Source organism: Belonocnema kinseyi, chromosome 2, assembly GCF_010883055.1.
Source record: "Belonocnema kinseyi isolate 2016_QV_RU_SX_M_011 chromosome 2, B_treatae_v1, whole genome shotgun sequence".
Classification (NCBI taxonomy): Eukaryota; Metazoa; Arthropoda; class Insecta; order Hymenoptera; family Cynipidae; genus Belonocnema; species Belonocnema kinseyi.
Window position 1 is genome coordinate 139,205,618 of NC_046658.1, and position 25,018 is coordinate 139,230,635.

Sequence of the window (25,018 nt, forward strand, 5' to 3'; positions counted from 1 at the left end):
CCAAATAATAAAATTCCCGAATAATGAATTTTCAGAACAACACAATTCCCGAATAATAAAATTCCAAAAATATTAAAATTTCCGAATTGGAAAATTCCCTAAGAATAAAATTCCCTAATAATAAAATTCCCGAATTGGAAAGTTCTCGAATAATAAAATTCGGGAATAATAAATCCCCGAACAATAAAATTCACCAATATTAAAATTCCCGAATTGGAAAATTTCCTAATAAAAAAATAATAACATTCCCGAATTCGAAAACTCTCGAATAATAAGCTTCCCGAATTGGAAAGTTTTTGAATAATAAAATTCACGAATAATAAATTTCCTGAATAATAAAATTCCCAAGTATTAAAATTCCCGAATTGGACAATTCTTTAATAATAAAATTCCCACATAATAAAATTCCCTAATGGTAAAACTCCCGAATCACAATATTCCCGAATCGGGAAGTTCTCGAATAATAAATTTCCTGAATAATAAAATTCCGAGATAATAAAATTGCCGAACATTAAAATTCCCGAATAATAAAATTTCGAAATATTAAAATTCGTGAATTAGAAAATTCCCTTATAATAAAATTCCCGAATCGTAAGATTCCTGAATTAGAAAGTTCTCGAATAATAAAATTCACGAATAATAAGTTTCCTGAATAATAAAATTCCGGAATAATAAAATTTCAAAATATTAAAATTCCCGAATTGGAAAATTCCCTAACAATAAAATTCCCAAATAATAAAATTCCCTAATTGGAAAACTCCCGAATAATAAGATTTTCGAATTAGAAAGTTCCCGAATAAGAAATTTCCTGCATAGTAAAGTTCCCGATCAATAAAATTCCCAAATAATGAAATTTCCAAATATTAAAATTCCCGAATTGGAAAATTCCACAATAATAAAATTCCTAAATAATAAAATTCCTAAATAATAAAATTCCTAAATAATAAAATTCCCGAATTGGAAAACTCCCAATTAATAAAGTTCCCGAAATGGAAAACTTCCGAATAATAAAATTCTCGAATTGGAAAATTCCTGAATAATAAATTTCCCGAACAATAATAAATTTCCCGAACAACAGAAAAAGGCCAAATTATAAAATATCCGAACTAGAAAGTTCCTCCTTATAATATTACCGAATTTAAACAATAACAAATTGTGTTCTTTTAAAATAAATATTAATTACTTATCTAAAATTTAATAATTAAATATTTTCATACAAAATTTTGTTATAATGTGTACATTTTCTAAGATTAATGTTTGATTTTAAGATAACAATAATTCAAAATAATTTTCATTAAAAAAATAATGATATATTTTTTATCAATATTGTTATTTTAAATTCAAACAATAATATTAGAAACTTTAAACATTAAAAATATGTTTTTTTTTTAATACAAATTTTTGATAATTGTATTTTTAATATCGAGAAAGAAATTTTTTTAAATCTTTTAAATTCGGAATTTTCCTATCCAGGAATTTTAGTATTGGGAATTTTCAAATTCAGCAATATTATGAACTGTCGGAAATTTTATTATTTGTGAATTTTATTATTCCGAAATGTTATTATTTGGGAATTATCTTATTCGGGAATTGTACAGTGTCGGCAATTTTATTTTTCTGGATTTTTCAGTCGCCCCATGAATAATTTTGAACTTAAAAAGATTTCAAAACATTTAATATAAAATGTAAATTTTTCCAGATTTTGAACGACAAATTTAGAAGCTATAAAGAGTTCTGCATAGTTCATTCCAAAGCAACATTTTTCAATTTTTCAAGATTACAAAATTTTTGAAAAAAATAGTTTTAAAAAGATACAAAAATAATTTTAAACTTACAAAGATTAACAATTTTTTTAATTTACAGAAAAGAATCTTGAAGATTATAAAGTGAATTTTTCTCTTTCTATACCAAAAAATCTTTCTTAGTTGAAAATTTAACAATTCAACATAAATTCATCTCTTTTAGAAAAAATGTAATCTCTTTTCATTAAACTTGCATCTGTTTGATTTAAAATGAATTTCTTTCGGATGGAACTACTTTTTTTGTTTTTATATTCGAATATTTTGTTGAAAATTCTTTTTTTTTTAAATTTATTCAGTTGTTTTTTACATAAAATTTAAATCTTTTTGGATTGAAATATCAACTACTAAATTCTTTTGTTGATTTACTTTGTTAAAAATTATTAATATTTCTGGTTACAAATTCATCATTTTAGTTTAAAAAATTTCTGTGTAGAAAAGTCATGTATTTGCTTGAAAATTCAACTTCATCTTTTTTGGTAAAGATTTAAATATTTTTTTAAAAATTTGCCTTTTTATCTTAGAATATTAACTACTAAATTTTTCGTTTAGAATCCATCTTTTTTATAATCAATATTTTTGGGATTTTGATTTAAAGTTATGAATAAATATTTTAAAAATATTGATGATGTAGTATGTAGACAAAAAAATTTACATCAAAATTATTATTTAATATTTTAGTTGAAAATTCATGTTTTTGGTTGAAACTTTAATTATGTTGTTGGAATTCTTTTTTTTTCTTCAAAATTAACGTTTTTGACATTTTTTGATATTTAGCAATTAATTATTTATTTATATTAAAAAATGAACTTATAGTCTTCCTAATTCTCTTTTTGCAATTTTAGAAATCTTTTAGAATGTTTAATTTTTTTTTAATATTCTCTTTCAAAAATGGTGTATAATGAAAATTAGTAATAAATAATTTATTCTTTCATTCTATATACATCGGAAATCAAGAATCAAATATTGATTTATGTATGAAAAAACGTTTGGATTTCTCAATGCTAATTTTAAAAGAAATAGCATAAATTTTAGTATTTTATTTATTTCAAACTTTTTTATTTTTTACATATTTGCAATTAATTAAAATATTTAGTTAATTAAAAAAAATAGTAATTTTTTCTGAATTCAAAATAGAAGAGGACATTAAATTTTTTTATTGAGTTTAAGGGAAGAATTTTTTATTTTCAAATTTGTTGTTAATGGCAAGAGGGAAATTTTTAATTTTAAAGATTGTCGTTAGTTGTGAGGAAATCTTTGGATTTAATTTTTTCTGATTTGGAGGAGGCCCTTTTTCTTGATTTGGCGGGATACAATTTTTTTTCTTTCGAGTTGGAATGCACCATTTTTTCAAACCCTTTTTATTGGGTTTAAGGGGAAACAAATTTATTTGAAATTTTTTTCTGAATTAAAAGAGGGAATTTGTCTTATTTTTAACATTTCTGTTAGTTGGGAGAAGGTTTTGCTTTTCTTTTTTTTCTGAATTTAAGAAATATTTTTTATTTAATCATTTTTTATATAGTTGGAAGGGAGGAATTTCAATTTTTTATTTTTTTCTGGAAGAGGGCCTTTTTTGTTTTAAAATTTGTTAGCGACCTGCGAGGGAGGAAATTTTGGTTGTAATTTTTCCTGAATTGGAAGAGGGATATTTTTTTATTTTCAATCTTCTTTCTGAATTGCAAGAGGATAATTTTTCATTTTAAACCTTTTTACATTTTTTTAACTAAAATTAAATTTCTTTTCAAATTCAGGAGTTTGAATTTGACCAATTTAATTTTTAATTCAATCTTGATTAATTAAAATAAAAAAATTTTCACTTTTAAGATTTCGAAATTAAAAAATTTTTCCTCGATTAAAATGGCTGCCCTGAAATTAAAATAGGCCGAATATCTGAAAAAATAACACAAATTTTTGTTAATTAATTGAAATATTCTCAATGAAGAAAAACAAATAACGATGTGATTGTAATCAGCAAAGTTCAGCTTGGTTTTATTTTTCTTAGAAACATCTCAAAACATTTGTAAATGTTGGTAAAAAAGTTAATTTAATTTAAATAAATAATTGTTTCCTACAGAATGGTTAAAAAATTGCCCGAGGTAAGTTTGCATGTAATTTTAAAATAAAAAAATAATCCTTTATTATTTTGCTTGGTTAAATCAAAAAGCGAGTCTTAAAAAATTTATATTGTGATTTATAACTTAAAAATAAAGTTTAAAAAAATTCTAGCAATGTATTTCTGCTGGAAAAGCAAGAAAAGATCGGGAAGTACACCCAAGTAAAAAATTTGATCCATTGAATTTGGAATTAACACAACCTGACACAGCAATTTTGCTTTTAAAATGCAAAGAAAAACCAATTGTTATCGCTGCTGCTTCAGCCTTATCTAGTTTTGCTGCAAAATCGAAGGATAATCTAGATGAACTTTTTGATCTTGAAATTGTTGAAAGTATCATCCCTTTGATTGACCATGAAGATATTTTCACTCGAAGGTTAACAAAAAATAATTATAAATTAATCACCTCTTAACTATTAATTAAATTAAACTAATTATTGTACATATATTAGTATTTTTAAATAGTGATTATCTACTGTGAGTTACCCTATACATGTCAGAACCCCGATTTAATAACATTACAGCCAACTGAACCGTTTCCAACTGGAATGCATAATATTGCGCGATACACTCAAATGAGTACTCGCGCACTGCGGTCCTTCTGAGATAAGAGTCACAACTGTCTCTCGCCCTGTGCCCTGAGAAATTGTGTGGGTCAGCAGTTCTAGAAATTACAAAACCGAGGTTTACGAAATCGAGGTTCTGGTGTATTTAAAATAATTTTTCTCATATTTTGTTTTTTTTTATTTTGAAGATTTGCTACAAAACTCCTGGCTCAAATGGCAACGATTACCGGCGTCACATATTATCTCTTGCAATCTGATAAATATTTATCTAATTTTATAAAAATTTTGACGAATAATTCAGATGCGTTTATGCAAGAATTTTCTTCACTAATTGTCGCTGAACTCACGAAAGAATTTTATGGGGCTGCTCGATTTTTAGAAGAGAGTTCTGATTTCAATTATTTATTTACATTGATTCAATCCCCGGATCCGGATGTGAAAAAAAATTCGATTGAAATTATAAATAATTTGATGAAAGAACCTTTAGGAGTTCAGGCGATTATATCTTCTACGGTAATTTAAAAAATGGTTATAACAATTGACAAGGTTACTACATGTCAGCGAATTTTTTAAAATTAAAAAATAGTTTTTCGTTAAAAATGTCTCAATTTGGTAGAAATTGCATCTTTTTTGATTATAAATCACAAAATCACAATTGTTTGGTTGAAGATTGCCTTTTTTGGTTAACAATTCAACTAAATACTTCGTTAAAAATTTATTTCTTTATTCATGATTCGCCGTTTTAGATGAAAACTCATTTTCTGGTTCAAAATTGAATTATTTTATTGAAAATTATTTTTTACTTTAAATTTATTTTTTTAACTGAAAATTTAACTATTCCAGTTGTGACTGACAATGTATCTTTTTCATAAAAATTTACTCTTCATCGTTAAAAAATCATCTGTTTGGTTGAAAAATCAACTCTATTGTTAAAAATTTATTTTATTTATATGAAAATATATTTTTTTTACGGAAAAGTTAACTAGTTTATTTTACGATGAAAATTGATCTTTTTTGGGTAAAAACTAGACTATTTTGTTGAATATGCATCCTACTGATAGAAACATAATTCCAGTATTTGAATCTTTATCTTTTTACTTAAAAAATCATTTTTGAATTTGAGACTATAGTTATTTTGTTTAAAATTCGTGTTTTTTTAATTAAAAATGTATTTTTCTAAAATTATACCCATTATATTTTGGGTTGTCTATTGATCTTTTTTAGTTAAAATTCATGTAATTTGTTGAAAATTTCTCTCTTTGGTAGAAAATTCATCTTTTGGGTTAAAAAATCAACTATTTGGTTGAAAATTCATTTCTTTAATCGAAAATGTATTATTTTGTTAAAAATCGCTTATTTTTTAGTTAAAAATTCATTTTTTCAACTAAAAATATAACTATTCCATTCTTGCTTGGAAATTTATCTGTTTCAGTTGAAAGTTTATTTATTGCTTAAAAAACTCTTCTTTTTATGTTTGAAAAATTCAATTATTTCGGTAACAAATTCGTATTTTTGGGTTAAAAATTCCACTTTTTAGTACAAAGAATTCAAATACTTAATTATAAATACATTTTATTATTAAAGATTTATGATTTTAGTCAAAAATTAATTTTTATAAAATTTATCTGTTTCATTTTTAGTTAAAAATTCATTTAAAAAAAAAACAAGTTTTTTGTTGAAAATTCGTTTATTTTTAAATTAAAAATTATTTTGTTGACTAAAAATGTAACTTTCCCATTTCTGCTAAAAAATTGGTCTTTTTTAATAGAAATTTGGTGTTTTATTTTTTCAAAACTCCTTTTTTTGGTTAAAAATTTAATTATTTTGTTGCAATAAAATTATCATTTTACTTAAAAATTAAATTTGGTAAAATTCATTTGTTTCGTCATAAATTTGTCTTTTTTGATAGCTAATTTATCTTTTGGGTTTAAGATTAACGATTTTATTAAATATTCTTTTTTTTAAGATTCACGAATATAGTTCAAAATTCTTTAGTTTCCCTGAAAATGTAGCTATTTTGTTAAAAATTCGTTTATTTGCTTGAAAACTTTTTTTTTAATTTAATATTTTTTTTTTAAATAAATTTTTTTGTTTAAATGTTCATCAATTTAGTTGAAAATTCATTTTCAAAAAATTCAAGTATTTTGTTGAACATTTTTTTATTTTGGTAGAAAGTTCATCTTTTGGGTTGAAGATTTAATTATTGGATTAAAAATTGTTTTTGGTTGAAGATGAATAATTTTAATCAAACATATTTTTCTTTGGTTGAAAATGTATCAATTTTGTTGAAAATTCATTTATTCTTTAGTAAAAATGAATTTTTTAACTGAAAATTAGTTGAAAATTCGAACTATTTGGTTCAATTCTTTTTTTTTTGGTTGAAGATTTATCATTTTAGCTAAAAATGCATTTCTTTGGTTAAAAATTCAACCTTTTTTTAAATTCATATTTTTAGGTGGAAAACTTAACTTTTTTTCAGAAAATGCGTCTTTTGGGCATCTAAATTGAACATTTTGGATATTTTTTTATTTATTGACTGAAAAATATTTCTTGCTTGAAAAGTCAACTTCCTCTTTAAAAATTCCTCATTTTTGTTTGAAAATAAGTCTGTTTTGGTTGAAAACTTAACTATTGTGTTAAAACATTTTTTTCCTTTGTTGAAAATTAATTGTTTTCAATGAAAAAAGGATTCAAAATAAATTTATAAACAAACATATTTTGCATTAAAATTAATTATCTCGTATCTTTAAGGTTGTTTTTATAGCTAAAAGAAAAATAAATAAAACTGTCAGGGAAAATGAAAAATTGGTCAGGAGAAAGTCAGGGAATTTCGAAATTGGGATTTTGTAACAACCTTGATTGAGGATCCAAGAACATTACTCAATTTTTATGAAGATATATTTTTTTAGGAGTTTAATTTGATATTGATTTATAAACTATTCCATGAGCCATTCGCAATTATTCAAAAACTAGCGATTGAAGCAATCGAAAGTTTGGTTATGAAATGTAAGGATGAAAAGGTTCAAGAGTTGTTTCGAAATTCTGGAGGCTTGGACGAAATGCTGAAAATATTGGAAGTAAGATACACTCGAAGTCCCATATAACAAAATTTTCCGGGTCGGCCTAAAACGTTTCCAATCTGGATGCATAATATTGCGCAATATATTCGACTGAGTACTCGCGCAATGCGGCCCTTTCTAGACGAAAATCGCATCCGTCTCTCGCTCTGCGCACTGAGAAACTGCGTTGGCCAACAGTTCTAAGAATCACAAAACCGGGCCGGTTTCCATGGAACTTGGAGTGAAATCTAACTTTTTTACGTTCATTAAATAAAAATATTTTTTTTAGAATCCAGAGTGGCAAGATCTTCATCCCGACGTTTTGAGAGTTTTGTCTCTTGCCTGTAATAATTTAAAGACTGTCGAATTGATGATCAGCACTGGAGGAATGCAAAAATTATTTAAATATTTGGAAAGTGCAGGTCCTAATCTTCTGCTTGATATTTTTAGAGTTATTGTTAAATTTGCAGATACACATCCTGGAAGAGTGGTACGAAATATTAGTATGAAATTTTTAAATACCCTACAAAATTTGCAAATTTAACTCCGAAAGTTTTATTTATTATTTTATTAATTAAGGCCTTGCACTCTTTTGGTGTTTTAAATTATTTATTGAATATTTTACGAGAAACTGTCCATCCTGATATTTATGGCGTCAGTTCTTATGGGATTGCTAAAATGACACAATATGGACCAGCTGCTTCAGAATTAACGCAGGAGAACCCCATGCCAAATCTATTGAGTAAGTGTTCCTTGATTTATCAATTAAGAGTCCTCTTTTTCAGATTTTTTCTACTTGTACTATTTTATTAAGGAAAATTATCTTCTGATATCTGACTCTCCTATACAAAAACTCTTACAGTTACGGTTGGGTGTCCGCCCATACATCCATCCTACTTTTTCCCAGAAGGGGAAATGGGGGGGGGGAAGTAGTAGAAATGAGAGGTTATAAGAGAAGAGGAAGGAAAGGGAAATTAGGGTGGAAAAATAAGGGGAAATGAAGATGAGTAGGGGAAGTGAAAGTAAATGAGATTAGAAAAGTGAGGAGAAATAAGGTTAGGGGAATTTGGTAAAGATTGAAAAATGAGTAGAAGGTACGTAGGAGAAGTGAGGGGAAAGGAAGTACGGCAAGTGGGGAAAAATAAGCAGAGGGGTAATGTGGAAATAATGAGAGGGAAACGTCGTGGAAATGATGGTTGGTTTAGTAGAAGAAGTGACGAGAAATAAGAGAGGGAAAGTAGGGAAAACATGGGGAGAAGAAGTAAGAGAAGGAAAGGGAAATAAGAGGAGTAGTAGGAGGAAGTAAAAGGAAATTAGAGTGGAAAAGCAATGGGAAATAAGGAGAGGATGAGTAGGGCAAGTAAATATAAATAAGGTTTGGGAAATAGGAGAGGGGAGAAGAAATGAGGGTAGGGGAATTAGCGAAAGGATGGGGAATGAGTAGAGGTAAAGTAGTAAAAGTGAGGGGAGAGCAAGTAGCAAATTGAGAGGAAAGGAAGTAGCAAATTGAGGGAAAGGAAGTATGGAAAGTGAAGGAAATGGATGGGAGGAGTAATAGAAGTAAAGGGAAATAAGGGAGGAGGAAGTAGGGTACTTGTGAGGAAGAGAAAAAATAGGGTAATGAGGAAAGTGTAGTCGGGTGAAATGAGGAAAAATCAGGGTAAAGGAATAAGGAAAAGGTTCGGAACTAAGGAGAGAGGAAATCGGAAAAGTGAGAAGTAATAGGTGGAGGGGCAGTGGGGGAAATGAGGAGAATCAATAAGTGAGGAAAAATGATGGTAGGGAAATTAGAACAAGGTTGGGAAAATATTGGAATGTTAAATAGGAGAAGTAGGGGAAATTACAGGAGGGAAAATTAGAGTAAATAAGGGGATGATAGGTACAAGAAGTACGGAGAAATTAAGGAGGAGATGTAGGGAAAATGAAACGATAATTGGGGGAAGTAAAGAGTAGTAAGGGGAGAGGAAGTAGTTAAGATGAGGAAAATTAGGCGAGAAGGAGCAGCGGAAGTAAAAGGGAATGAGGAGAGAGGAACTACGGGAAACGAAGAAAGAGGGAGTAGAAGAAATTACGAAAAATGAGGATAGAAAAATTTGACGGCGGTGAGGGAAATAAGGGAAAGAGAAGTAGGATAATTAGGGGCAGTGAGGAGAAAGCAAGTAGGGAAAATGACGGGAGGGAAAAGTAAGGAAAATTAGGGGATCGTAAGTAGAAGTGAGGAGAAATTAGGGACGGAAAGTAGGGAAAATGAGGAAAAGAGTAGTAGGGGAAATAAAGGGAAATAAGGAGAGGGGAAGTAAAGGACGTGAGGAGAGATTAAGAGAGGAGATGTGGGAAAGTACAGGGAAATGAGGGGGCTACGGGGTAGGGATGTTGAGGGAACTGAGGGGAGATTGAGTAGATGAAGTAGAGGAAATAAGGGAAGTTGAAGAAAGGGAAATGATATGTGGGGAAACAGAAGAAGTGAGGAGAAATGAGGGTAAGGGAATGTTATGTAGAAAAAGGGAGGACACGTAGAGAACTTGCGAAGAATTGAGGAAAAAAGGAATAGCGGAAGTGAGGGAAGGGAAAGTAGGATAAGTGGGGACAATTGAGGTTAGGGAAGTTAGGGGAAGTTTGGGGAAATAAGTGGTGTAGAATTGGAGATAGTAAGGGGAAAATAATCAGAGCGAAAATTGGGGAAATTACGAAAAAAGAAAGTAGAGGAATTAAGGAGAAATTACGGGATGTGGAGGGAAGTGAGGAGGAATGAGGAAAGGGAAGCAGGGTAAGTGAAAAGATGTAGGAGAAGTGGAGGGAAGTGAGGGGAAGTAGGAGAAATTACTGAAATGATCAGTGCAGTTTTTTATTTGTGAGAAGAGACAATTTTTATAACAAAATAAAAATTTCGAATAACTATTAATTTATTTCTTAAAAGTTTTGATATGCACCTATAAAGGAAAAGATTTTTGAAGATTTCAGTTGTGCCAAAAATAATCTAGAAAATTAAAAAAGAAAATTATTTCAGAAAATATTAAGAGAAGTTCAAGGCAGTTTAAAAATATGCTTAAAAAAATGCTGCATAAACAATAAACACCTTCTGCGACATAAAAAAATGGGCTCGAAATCTGCCAGATTATTTTTTTTACTAATTTTGGAAACCTTTGAAGTCTATTAAAATTTTCTTAGGAATCTGAAATTTTTGTTATTGTATTAAAAACTCATAATATTCTTAAAAAGCATATTTTTTAGAAATATCTAAAATGTATATTAAAAAAATTATAATCTTTACAAGTTTTAATTTATTTTTAAATCGTTTCAAAACTCCTAAATATCTTTTTTTACTCGAATATTTTCTCGAATTTCGTATTTTTGTAGAATTAAAACATTTTTTACATTTTTTTTCGAAATTTGAGGAAATTATTGTAAATATTTTTAAATCTTTTTCAATTTTTTCTTAGAATTCATTTTTCAAACTGAAAAATCCTTTGAAACTTTCGCATGAATCAATAAAAAACTTTGTTTATTCTCTTAAAACATTTATAATTCTTAAAAAGCTTCTAAATTTTTAACAAACTTCTATATTTTTAAGAAGATTCTGAATTCTTTGAAAACTTCTAAATTTTATTCGGAAATATTTAAAAATCCACATCTTATTTAGAATTGTTGTAAATCTTTGCAAAATTTAAATAATTTTCGAATCATTTTAAAACTTCTGAACCTTCTAAATACATTTTTAAAATATGTGTACTTGTCTATACATAAAAAAAATTCCGCATAAGCTTGTAAACCTTTTGAAAAATAAACCAAAGTTGTCCTAAAATCTTGCAGAATAATTTTTTTTTCTAATTTTGGAAAGCTTTTTTTATCTTGAAACCTCTCAATACTCCTAAACACTTTTTTTCGCAATCATTCAAAATCTATATTTAAAAAATTGATAACTTTAACAAGTTTAAATTATTTTCAAATCGTTTCAATACTTCTAAATATTTCTTAAACTTACTCAAATATTTTCTCAAATTTTGCATTTTTGCAGGATTGAAAAATTCTACTTTCATATTTTAAAAAATTTGTTTCGAATATTGAGGAAATTGTTTGAAATGTTTTGAATTTTTTCCATTTTTCATTTTTCAAAATAAAAATTATTTGGAATTTTCTCAGGAATCATAAAAAAATTTGCTTATTTTATGGAAATTTTTTTAAAACTTCTGAAATTTGATATTATTTTGAATATTTTCAAAACTTTTAAATATCTTTTGTAATAATACAGTTTTGAACCTAATTTAAAAATCGAGCAAAATAACAAAAATGGTCATAAAATCTTCCAGATTTTTTTCTCGACATTTTCTGATTAAATTAATTTAAAATTAGAGATATGTATTTTTTCAGATTTTTTGAAAGATGATAAATTAAAATGGAATGTGAGGCAGGCTGCAGCTTTCGCGTTGAGGGAATTAATTCAATGTGATTTTAGGAATTGTCAAAACTTTTTAGAAATTAATGGACAGGTGACTATATAAATTTGAATTTTTATATTTTGATAATAATTTTAATTGAAAAATAATTTTTTTAGTCTTATATGCTGACGCTAATAAAACAGCCATCAGGAACAATTTCTCAGGAAACTCAAGTGACAGCTACTCAAATTTTGAAAGCGATTGCAAAATATCCTAATTTCAGAGAAAATGTTATTAATCACGATCTTATTGATGCAATGTGCACCCCTTTTGAAGTAATTTAGATATTAATTAATAATTCAAGATCAAAATTCTCGACTTTATTTTAAATTAATTTCTTACGAAATTTAGTTTGCAAAAATATTTGACTTTAAAGTCTACATCCGTTGAGGACACGCACGGGGTACCCGGGTAGCCATCGTAACGGAATTAATAATGATTTAATTAATTATTAATTAATTATTCCCTTCCAGGAAGCGGATTAGAGCCACCGTGAAGTTAGCTGACAAACGCAGCTTGGATCTCACAGACGAAGATCCCCTGTTAGACTAGTAGCAAGCTCTCTCCGCATTTGAGAGTCGAGCTGCGTTTGTTGGCTGACTTCACAGTGTCTCTAGTCTGCTCCCTATTCGTTATTTCTGCGTTCAGCAGTCTGAAACAAGGGTAAAACAATCTCAAAATTGAAAAATAATTTCATAAGTCACAGGTAGAAAATGATGAACTTAAAATTGCCTGTTGTGATTCCTTATCTAAATTTTGCACAGAAGAAATTGGCAGGAAAATATTTTCGACTTCTAATGGTGTAAAAAGACTCTATTCTTTGATTTTGGAAAATCAGTCAATTCCTGTAAGAGATTCCGCTGTGAAATGTGTACAGCAATTGAGTACAGATCCTCTTCTTGCCAATTTATTTGTTCAAGCTGAATATTTGCTTTAGTAAGACTTATTTATTTTTTTGTAATTGAGAAATAGAAATAATTGTTCCATTATTATACGATTTTTCCTCTGATTATCATTCTTTTTAATATAATAATTTTTAAAATTCAGAAATAGTAGTATACCTAGGAGAATTTCAAAACACGGTTCTGTTCCGAGCTAAACGACAGTGAAGCCGCGACTGGTTATTTACCGACAGACGATAATGGTTCATTTTCCAGAAATTTGAATTATCTCTTTTCGGTAAAATAGGAATCCGACATAGATTCTTGCCACGGCCGGTAATGTTGGTTAAACTCTACCGGTCAAAGATCAATGGTCCCATTTAGGGACCCATGATCCCAGGTATACTACTAGAAATTAAAACTTTTTGAAAATTGTATAAAATGAAATGTATTTCAAAATAATTTCTATTTCATTCTAGTGAGCATTTTTTAAATATTTGATTACATTTTTCATAGTATGGTAAAAAACCGATCTGCTTCAAAAATTATTGCCACTTGGGATAGTTGTATAGAATCACTGATGAATTCTGATTTGCCATTTAAATTCGCTTATACGGGTCGACTTTCTTTGCATGATATTACTCAAGATGGATTCTATATTACAGGTCGAAGTACTTGTCCGTAAGTTATTTAATTAAATTAATCACAATAAAAATATAAACAATTTAAAAATCCATGACTAAACCAATGTTTAAATCTTAAGAGTTTTTCATATTTTGAAAGAATAACAACTAATAATTTCGAATTGAAAACGCTTCAAATTTTTGAAAAAAATATATTGAACGATTTTTAATTGAAAGCGCGTTCCAAATCAAATAATTTTGGGTGAGTTACGATTTTCATAAAAAAATAAAATATTTCGAATCAATTGAAAAGGAACTGAACTTGTATCATTTCTGAATAAAAGCTATTAAAATTCGAATACTATGAAATTGAAAATGATGAAAATTGAACATTTTTGACAACAGAAACTCTCAAAATTGAAAACTTTCAGTCTGTAATTGATAAAACTGAAAAATTTAATTACAAAAGGAAATGTTGTTTAAGCAATTTACTATTGTTTATATCTATATTTTCTTACATTAATGCTAGCTGGTTGAAGTTTTTTTCTCAATTTTTCACTTTTGGTCAACTTTTCACTTAGAATGGTAATAATTAATGCACGTTAATACAATTAATTCTGTTAACAATTTATTGTTGCTATTAACTATCTTCTCTTAGAGAATTGGTCGAAAGTTTGGTTTTTTCTGAAATATTTACCATTGCTTTGATTTTTCAGTTATAAACAAATAATTAATAAACGACACAGTGGATTATTTTTTAAGCAATCTCTTTTTGTTTTCTAATATATTTTTTTCGATATAAAACTGATATTTATAATATTGTTTAATTTTTCTATATAAATCATATTAAATGTAAGTTTTCCTTGAAGAAGTTTCTGAGAATCTTTTTTTTAAAATTCATATCAATATTAATATGTATTATTTATTAAATTACATTTTTTTCTGGAAAAACATATTCTCCTTTCGCTCTGCTGGGAATCAAACCACAGAACTTCCGATTGCCGGCCACGTGCTTTCCCATTAAGCTACTACAGAGATTGAGGGAAGAATCCTTTTTTCAGAAATACACAAAGGTGTTACAAATCAAATTTTTCAAGGAATTTCTATAATCATCACAGAATAACAGAATTTCTTAACGTCTATACAGACAACTTGGAGTTATGAATTGAAAAAAAAATTAATACATTTTTTTCTGACAAAAATTTTCTGCTTTCGCCCTGCTGGGAATCGAACCACAGAACTTCCGATTGCCGGCCGCGTGCTTTTCCTTTAAGCTACTAGAGAGATTGAGAGAAGAATCCTTTTCCAGAAAAACCTTTGTTCACAAAAAAATGTAATAAAATTTTTTTTGATTCATAGCTCCCTCGAGTCTGTATAGATATTAAGAAATTCTTTTATTCTTTGATGATAATGCAGATTCCTTGAAAGATTTGATTGGTAACACCTGGCATAATAATGCGTGTTTGTTAAATTTAATTGATTCTTGTTTCAATCTATCTCAAAAGTTAAAAATAAGTAAAAAAATTTATTTTTCCTTGAGGTTCCATTACCTAATATTAAGAAAATAATTTTAAAATCCACAATAACAAATTTTTCAATATTAAAAGTTTAGAAAATTGTTAAATGGACTTAAATAATTGATAATATTATATCTAACAGATATAAAAAATAAAATTACAATTTTTACGATCTGTTAATACCAATACAAAGAATTTTTCCCCTTCGGCTGCGATAGCGTTTTTCAAAATTTCTCTATTAAAAATTACTTTTTCTTTTCAAGTTTTTTCGAATAATATAATTTTAAAGGTTTATATTTTTTTTTAAATTACATTTTGAGCGGTAAAAATGACGAAAAGTTAGTTTTTATCTTTGTGGCATCAATTTTAATTTTTTTGTATAATGTAATAAAAATGTTAAATTCTACAATTGAAGCAGCATTGACTTTGAAACATTCAATGTACTTTAAAGTAGTATCAAGTTAAAAATTATTTTATATTTAAAAGCGCTACTACAATTTCAATTCCTTTGAATTTTAAGTGATAAATTTTTTCTATTTTCGAAATTTTATTCTGAAATAATTTGATTTACAGAATCTCGATTTGAACAGAAATTTACATTTTGAACGCCTTGAATTTATTTTGACCACTTTTTTTTATTATTTTTTTTTATTATTTAGTATTATTAATGTCGAAAACATTTATTTATGAACAACTATCGGCAATTGCTTAGTTCAAATAATTTAAATAAAATATTTTGTACTCCAAGCTCTGTCAAGTTATACCAGAAAAAAGGGTTCTCGAAGCCCTTCTACCTGGGATTTTTTTTTCAAAGTGGTCACAAATTTCCTCTCAATTTCCCTTCGAAAAAAATAAGTAGATCTTATGACAAATTATTAATATTTCTTCAATGGAACATTGTTTGATTAATTTTATTTTCTTGAAATTTTTTAAATAACAATTATTACTTAAATATTACAGATAAATTAATTATTATTAAATTAATTATTAGTCAGTAATTCATTATTACTGATAAATATTCCACTAAACCAATAGTAATAATTTTTAGGGAAAAAAATAAATTAAAAAAAAAGAATTATTTAAACAAATTCCAGTTGTTTAATAATTAAAAGTGAATAAACAAATGATAATAAATATTCCACTAGACTAATATGAATAATTTTAAATTAAAAAGAGACTAGAATACAGTGCTTAAAAGGTCGATTTCATGAAGAAATATTATTTTTTGTTTTAAGGGTAGTTTTTAGGTACTCGTGGGGGTGTGTAGGGGTGTCAAACTCATATGTATAACAAATAATAATATTCTGATGCAAAAAATTTTTCCTAATTTAGAATAAAATTATAAATTTCAAAATAAGATTATAATTATTGCAATGTTTTGGATAGATTTCCTATTTTGGAGGATCTTTTCAGTCTCAAAATATCTCCCAAGAACCACATTTATGTAGTAAATTGTATTCAACCAATAGAAGTTGAGACCGATAGTCATGACAATGGGAGAACTACAATTAAAAAGCAATCTATTGGAGGTATGTAATTAATTACAAAAATTATCTTGATTTTGGCAAAAGGCGAGCAAAGGGAAACAAGTCCACTTGTAATCCACTTTTAATCTGGAGTAAATAAAAAAATTAGGAGTAATCCATTTTAATTCGAGATAATTCAAGTCATCGTAATAATCCACTTGTAATCCGGTGTAATGATTATCTGGAGTAATCCACTTGAAATCCACTTTTGTTATGCAGTAATACAGTTCTAATCAAGTTCAATCCAAATGTAAACTGGAGTAATTTAGGTAATCGGAGTAATCCACTTATAGTTTCCCTTTAAATCGGAGTAACACAGTTCTAATCCATTGTAATCCGAAAAATTCAAATGATCAAAGTAATCCGGTGTAATGATTATCATCCGGAGTAATCTACTTGAAATCCACTTTTGTTGTGAAATAATACAGTTCTAATAAAGTTCAATCCACATGTAAACTGGAGTAATTTAAGTGATCGGAGTAATCCACTTGTAATCTCCCTTTAAATCGGTGTAACACAGTTCTAATCCATTCTAATCTGAAGTAATTTAATTAATCGGAGTAATCTACTTTAAATACGGTTTAATGATCATCCGGGGTAATCCACTTAAAATACACTTTTGTTATGTAGTAAAACAGTTCTAATCAAGTTCAATCCACATTTAAACTGGAGTAATTTAAGTAATCGGAGTAATCCATTTGTAATTTGTAGTCTAGTAATCCACTTGTAAATCACTTTTAATATGGACGAATACAGTTCTTATCCGTCATAATCCCACTGTCATCCACCGAATTTAATTGATTGTAGTAATCCACTTTTAATCCACTTGTAACCTGAAGTAACTAAGTAATCGGATCTATCACTTTGTAATATAATAATCCACGTGTAAATTTGTAATCATCTTTTAAGATGGAGTATTACAGTTGTGATTTATAGTAATCGAACTGTACTCTACCGAATTCAATTACTGGGGGTAATCCACTTTTAATCCATCCAGTCATCTGCTCCAGTTCTAGTATGGGGCAATACAGTTCTGATCCGAGGAATTCACTTTTAATCCGGCGTAATGCATATATTCGGTGTAATCCACTTCCAATCAACTTTTACCATGTAATAATACAGTTATAATTCATAGTTATCCACTTTTAGTCTGGAATAATTCAAGTGATCAAAGTAATCCACTTGTAATCTAGTATTACACTTGTAATCGACGTAATCCTCTTGTAATCCGACGTGGTTTATCCGAGTAATCCACTCATAATCAGATGTAATAAATATCATTCGGAGTAATCCACTTAAAATCCACTTTTATTATGTAGTAATACAGTTATGATCAAGTTCAATCAACATGTAATCTGGAGTAATTTAAGTAATCGGAATAATCCACTTGTAATCTAGAAATCCACTTGTAAACCTGCTTTAATGTGGGGCAATACAGTTGTAATTCATCGTAATCCAACTGCAATCCAACTAATTGAATTAAACGGTGTAATCCACTTTTCATCCGGCCCAGTCATCTCCTCCAGATCCAATATGGGGTAATGCAGTTCTAATCCGGGAATCCACTTTTAATCCAGCGTAATGCATATAATTTGAAGTAATCTATTTTGAATCTACTTTTACTATGTAGTACATTTATAATTTACAGTAATCAACTTTTAGTCTGGAATAATTCAAGTAATCAGAGTAATTCACTCGTAATCTAGTAACCGTAATCCGCTGTAATTCAAATAATCGGAGTAATCCACTTTTAATCCGCCGTATTCATTTTGCAATCTAGTTCTAGTATGGAGTGATGCAGTTCTAATCTGAGGAATCTATTTGTAATCCGGCGTAATGCATATCCTTTGGAATAATCCACTGGTAATCTACTAGTAATCCACTTTTGTCATAAAGTAATAAAGTTATAATCCAGATTAATCCACTTGCAATCCGAAGTAATTCAAGTAATCGGAGTAATCCACTTGTTGTCTGCGATCATTGAACTTTGTAATTCGAGCAATCCTCTTGTAATCCACTTATAATGCCGGTGGTCGACTTCTAACCCACTGGCAATACACTTAATCCAATTAAAAACTACTTTTAATGTGGAGTAATGCAGTTCTAATTCGAGGTAATCCAACTGTAATTCGAAGTAATTGTAGTTCTCGGAGTAATCCACTTTTAATCTGTCCTTATCCATTTGTGATTCAGTTCTGATATGAACGTGAGTAATTATAATCCGAGCTAATCCACTTGTAGTTCGTTGTAATCCACTAATAATTCGGAGTAATCCACTTGTAATATGGCGTAATGAAGATTATTCGGAGGACTCCACTTGTAATCTACTTTATTTATCCTGGTGTAATATAGTTACAATATAAAGTAATCCACTTGTAATCCGAAAAAATTTACTTGCAGTCTGGCGTAATGCAAATCATTCGGAAGAATCTACTTGTAATCTACTTTTATTACGAAGCAATATAAATAGAATCCAGTATCATCCACTTGTAATCTATAGCAATTCAAGTAATTCTAAGTAATCCACTTTTAATCCGTCGTAGTTCATATGTAATCCAGTTCGAATTCAATGTAATCGAATTACAATCCATTTTAGTCCACATGCAATCCAGTTATAATATGGAGTAATACAATTCTAATCCACCACAATCCACTTCTAATGCGAGATAATTCAAGTGATGGGAGTAATCCACTTGTAATATACTTTTAATACGGATTAATACCGTATTAATCCAGCGTAATCCAATTTTAATCCGAGTAATTTAATCAATTTCTTAGTAACCAACTTGTAATCGGAAATAATCCACTTTCAATCCACTTCTAATATCGAGCTATACAGTTCTATTTCGTCCGTGGTAATAATTAATCCATGGTAGTCCAATTTTTATCCAGTTCTAACATGGAGTAATAACTTCTACTCCGAAGTAATCTATCTGTGATCCAGACTAATCCATATAAGTCGGAGTAAGGTAAATTGGTAATCCATATAGTTTTTATATATTTTATGAGAAATTTGTTTGTTCTTTTTTGTTCGTAATTAATTTTCTCAACTGATAATTTAACTTTTTCATTTTTTGTTAAAAATTTACCTGTTTTACTTGAAAATTCATAAATTTGGTTAAAAATTCAATTATTTGGTGAAAAATTGATCTGCTTTTTATGAAATTGAACAATTCCGTTAAAAATTAATTTTTTTGGTAAAAATTAAATATTAATTTTTTTAACTGAAAATTTAAGCATTCCATTTTTTATCGTAAATTTATGGTATTTATAGTAAGAAATTAATCTTCGTGTATGAAATTTTATCTTTTTGATAGAAAATTCTGTTTTGTTTTTGTTGAAATTTATTTTTATTTTAGAAAATGAATCTTTTTGTTAAAAATGAATATTTTTACTGGAATATTTATGCGTGTTTAATTAGAAATTTATTTTCTAATTAAAGATTGAACTATTTGGATGAAAATGCGTGTATCTCTTTAATTCCTTTTTAGAAAACGAAATTTATGTATTTGTTTAAATATTCGTACTTTTGAATAGAAAATTAATCTTCTCGGTTCGCCATTCATATTTTCGGTTGAAAATTCAACAGCTTTGTAAAATGTTAATCTAACTAGTTGAAAATTAAATAATTTTGTTCAAAAGTATACTTTTTATTTGAAAAGACAACTATTTGGTTGAAAATTCACCTTTTTGAATGACTTTAACTATTTCTGATTTAAATTAAAAATTTGTTTTTGTTAAAATATGAACTATTACCTTTTTCCTTGAGAATTTTCTCTATTAGTTAGTAAAAAAGATTTTACTTTGTATAAAATAAATAAAATTTGGTAAAAAAGTCATACTTTTTGGATAAAGATTCATTTTAGTTTAAAATTCATCTTTTTGATTGAAAATTTGGTTAAAAAGTCAATCTCTTAAGGTTGGGGAGGGGGGTATGCATGGAAATTCGAGAAATAAATCATTTGAACCACCCTAATGTGGATTTAGGGACATAAATAATACATATGAAATTTAGACATTTTTTAAACTTTTACAAATAATTTATTAGAAGAAAAAGAACAGATTAGAAGAAACAGTAACTCCAAAGAGTCTAAAGCAACTCGAATATCAGTTGGAACCACAAATGCTATGCAAGATTTAAAATCTGGTAACTAATAATTATTCGTTAAATAATTAATTAATTTTTTCTTTTATTATAATAAAAGAAAAAAATTAATCAAAGCAGGGTCCCGTAGCCTATTAAAATGTAAATAAGTCCTTCAAACCTTCCCCTTCGATACTTTTCCTCCCCAATTACCCTCCCCACACTTCAATATTAGCTTCTCCACCCTTCCCAAAATTCTTTCTCATTTACTTCCCCCTCTTCTCCCTTTATCAAACCCCTCATCTTCCCTCACTTCCCCTACTTTCCATCATTTAATTTCCCCTTATTTCCCCTACTAACTCTCGGATCACTTCTCCTACTCCCCCCTTCACCCCTTCCCTACCTCATCTAATTCCCCCTACGTTCCACCCCTTATGAGTTGTGACTAAGGAGTTCGAGGCAACGAAATCCTAAAAATATATATTTTTTAAATTGATTAAAATTGTAATCTTAATTATTTGTAGAAGCTGCAGAACAAGTTACAAAAGAAAGTGCCGCGAAAGGGATCCGATTATCAGACGAAGCATTAAATTCTTGGTTGGAATTAAAATTTGGTCGACTACAGGCGGATCCTTTTCTCTGTGAATATGTGGATTTGTTAAAATGCAGAATTATAGCTGCAGAAGCCTCCGAAATGTAGGAAAAAAATAATGTGGAGTACAGTGCAGATTCGTTTATTCCAAGGGTCGAGAAACGTAATCATTCGGATATTCCAAGTCTGTAGGGGCCCCCACCTCTACTGCGAGTCGTGAGTTCATTTTGTCAAGCGACGTTCATTGGCTGCTTTGGATAGATGCGCGCGCTGATACCGTAAAGGTACAGTGGTGGTAGGTGAAGGGGCTTTGCCATTTGGAATATTCGAGCGTGAGGGACTTGGAATAATTACACCTTGGAATAAGTGATATTTGGAACAAGTGAAAGTTGTCTGTTATTTTGTTCATAAATTGTTTGCATTATTTATTCCTTTATTTGTTTAGATTTAGCATCGAGCAGGCTGGCCTCGTTGATATAAGTTTAATAGCATCAAGGGCAAAATTACTTGGCGAATTTGTAGATGAAAAAATGTCAGGTCCTGATCCCTCGAAAAAATGCTTTGTCCACCAACTGGCATTGCATTTGGAAAAAATTAAACATGAGATTCAAACAAGCGTCATCCCCCTTGGACAACTTCGAGTCGGTTCCTATTTAGAAAGGGCTCTTCTCTTTAAAGTTTTAGCAGACAAAATTGGCCTTCCCACTGCCCTTGTTCGCGGGGAATATGGAAACAGTTGGGTTGAAGTTGCCATTCCAAAAGTAATTTTACAATTCTTTTTAAAATTCTTACCAGATTAATCAACAATCTAAATTGTTTTTTTGACGTTTATTAGTGATGAAGTTAGCTAACGAACGCAGCTCGGCTCTCACATTCGGAAAGATCTCGGTCAGGAACATGGGGGGAGGGTACGAAGTTACGCGCGTGCCCGACGCACGTTTGCTGGTCTAAACGGAGTTCTCCGCATCTGAGAGCCGAGCTGCGTTGGTCAGCTAACTTCACTGTGGCCATGCAAAAAATAAATAGTTGTTCGAAATTTTTATTCTGACTTGAAAATTATTTTTCCCCGCTAATAGGAAAACTGCTAATCGAACAAAAATTTGAAAACACTTAACATTAAAAAATTTGTCATTACATATATGTAAATTGTTAATGTTTTTGATTGTTTATGTTTCTAATATTAGGTAATAAAAATCTAGGGACGTGACAGCAGCCTTTGTGCGTGTGCATTCGCCATAAGTTAATTAATTATTTCTAATTTTTTCGAAATTGAATTTTTTTATTGTAGGTTGAAGCTTTACCAAAAAAAGAAGAATTAGCTTCTTTGTCTTCTTCGGAAGTCGAGGGTAAATCAAGTGCCTCGAAGAAATCAAAAAGCTCGATTAAGTCCTATTCAAATTTGTCGAAAATTCCTTCAGATGCAAGTCTTTGTCACAAAAGTACCATATTTCCAACAAAACTTCTTCGCTCGAATTATATTGTGGATCTGATGAATGTTCCGGGTGATTTAATTCCAATTTGTAGCAAAAGGGCACAAAATTATTGTGAAAGACGATCGCAATGCGACATCGGTCATTGTAAATAAATGATTTTTTCGTGGACTTTTGAAGTTTATGAACATTAATTTAACAAGATTGAAAAAATTTCGGAAAAATGACCGAAAATGTTCTGGACGTAATAAATTCAATACTTTGGTCATTTTTGCAGAAATATCTTCAGGAAAATTCCATACCTTTTTCGGTAATTTTTCTAAAATTTAGGGAATTTCCCCCAATATTACTTGGGAAAAATTCCATAAAAATTTCGGTAATTTTTTTTAGATATTTTGGGAATTTCCCCCAAAATTACTTCGGAAAAATTTCGATAACTTTTCCAGTGTCCTGGGAGTTTACTCGAGAATTATTCCGGGAAGATTTCCTAATAAATCAAGTATATTATTCTGTTATTTTGGAAATTTTCCCCAAAATAACGTCGGAAAAATTCCACAAAGATTTTGGTGAATTCTCAAATTTTTATGGAATTTACCCGAAAATAATTCAGGGAAGATTGTCCAATGATTTACGTATTTTTTTCTCTTATATTGGGAATTTTTCCCAACATTACTTCGGGAAAATTCCATAACGATTTCGGTAATTTTTACAAATGTAGCGAATTTCCCAAGAAGAATTCCGGAAAATTTTCTTAATGATTTTAGTAAATTATTCTGTTATTTTGGGAATTGTTCCAAAAATAACTTAAAAATTGGATAATTGGATTTTGGGAATTTTCCCCAAAATAACTTTAGGAATATTCCATAACGATTCCGAAAAATTTCCGAATGAATTGAGTAATTTTGTTACATATTTTGGTAATTTTCCACAAAATAATTAAGGGAAAATTCAATAAAACTTTTATAATATCTCCAATTTTGAGGAAATTTACACAAGAATAATTCCGGGAAAATTCCCTAATGATTTTGCTAAATTATTTTGCTCTTTTAGGAATATTCTCCACACAATTTTAGAAACTTCAATAAAGATATTTGTAATTCCCGAAATTTTTACGGAATAGAAAAAACCGAGAATAATTCCAGGAAAATTGCCTAATGGTTCAGGTAAATCATTTTGTTAATGTAGGAATTTTCCCCAAAATAACTTTGGGAATATTCCATGACAATTCCACAAAACAACTAAGAAAAGAATTTATAACAATTAAATAATATCTCCGATTTTTAGAAAATTTGCCCAAGAATAATTCCGGGAAAATTTTTCAAATTATTTAGCTAAACTATTTTGCTCTTTTGGGAATTTCCCCAACACAACTTTGAAAAATTCCATAAAAATTGGGTAATTTTTCCAATTTTTAAGGAATTTACCCTAAAATAATTCCGGGAAATTTTGCCAATGATTTAAGAAGAAAATCATATTGTAATTTTGGGAATTTTCCCCGAAATAACTTTGGGAATATTTCATAACGATTTCAGTCATTTTTGCAGTGATTAGAGAATTTTTCCGAAAATGTATCCCGAAAAATTTCCAAATAAATTGAGTCATTTTGTTACATAGTTTGGTAATTTGCCACAAAATAATTAAGGGAAAATCCCATAAAAATTTGATAATGTCTCCAATTTTTAGGAAACTTACACAAGAATAATTCCGGGAAAATTTCCTAATGATATAGCTAAATTATTTTGCTCTTTAGGGAATTTTCTCAACACGATTTCAAAAAATTCAATAAAGATTTCGGTAATTCCCCAATTTTTTGTGGAATATTTCATAATAATTTCGGTAATTTCTTCAGTTTTTAGAGAATTTTTTCGAAAATATATCCCGAAAAATTTCTTATTTTGGGATAAATTTTCCTATAAAAAATAGGGAATTTCAGCTACAAATTGTTCGAAAAATTCCCGAAATTTTTTACGTTCAAAAGAATTAATTTTTATTCAACAATACTAGAATACCTATAACATCATTTTGCTAATTTGGTTTTTTTTTCTCGAAAATATATCGGATCAAACTTCTAATAAAAGATAGATGTCCGAAAATCTAGAATCCTGTTTATATTTATAAGTTGCTGTCCTTGAGGCAAAAAGACGCCCAAATCGTGAGAATCGGGCCAGAAATCGTAACTTCTTTTTTTGTGGGTCCTGCGTGGCCTCGTGATTGAGCGTAAAATTGGTAGTAACGTAGTAGCCCCGGGATTAAAATTATTCCAGGAATAAGTTTCTTGGAAGAAACGAAATCTTATAAAAAGAAAAAAAACATAATAGAATGAATGTTTGAAAAATTAGATAAAGGGCCTTTTTTATGATGATTTGTTACAAAGGCGGGGGGGGGGGGGGGG

The 25,018-nt window shown here is 28.7% G+C and overlaps 1 protein-coding gene across 3 annotated transcripts; it reads left to right on the forward strand.

Annotated features, from left to right (window-relative positions):
- The first annotated feature begins 3,814 nt into the window (after positions 1-3,814).
- LOC117167386 (armadillo repeat-containing protein 3) lies at positions 3,815-22,782 on the forward strand. Of its 3 annotated transcripts, none has more exons than XM_033352274.1 (14): positions 3,815-3,895; positions 4,026-4,288; positions 4,667-4,991; positions 7,388-7,555; positions 7,827-8,027; positions 8,117-8,279; positions 11,906-12,024; positions 12,090-12,248; positions 12,674-12,909; positions 13,371-13,535; positions 16,381-16,523; positions 21,129-21,300; positions 21,642-21,957; positions 22,485-22,782. In XM_033352274.1, the coding sequence occupies exons 1-14, from the start codon at positions 3,875-3,877 to the stop codon at positions 22,779-22,781; spliced, it is 2,748 nt and encodes a 915-aa protein (XP_033208165.1). In that variant the 5' UTR covers positions 3,815-3,874; the 3' UTR covers position 22,782. The 3 variants fall into 3 exon arrangements, with proteins under 3 accessions (XP_033208165.1, XP_033208166.1, XP_033208167.1); XM_033352275.1 differs by having other exon boundaries at positions 12,680-12,909; XM_033352276.1 differs by lacking the exon at positions 3,815-3,895 and having other exon boundaries at positions 4,141-4,288; positions 4,780-4,991.
- Positions 22,783-25,018: the final 2,236 nt, after the last annotated feature.

Coding starts and splice junctions, on each gene's coding strand:
- LOC117167386 (XM_033352274.1), top strand. CDS start 3,875: ATGGTTAAAAAATTGCCCGAG. Junction 3,896..4,025: donor TGGTTAAAAAATTGCCCGAG/GTAAGTTTGCAT, acceptor AAAAAATTCTAG/CAATGTATTTCTGCTGGAAA. Junction 21,958..22,484: donor TTGAAGTTGCCATTCCAAAA/GTAATTTTACAA, acceptor TTTTTATTGTAG/GTTGAAGCTTTACCAAAAAA.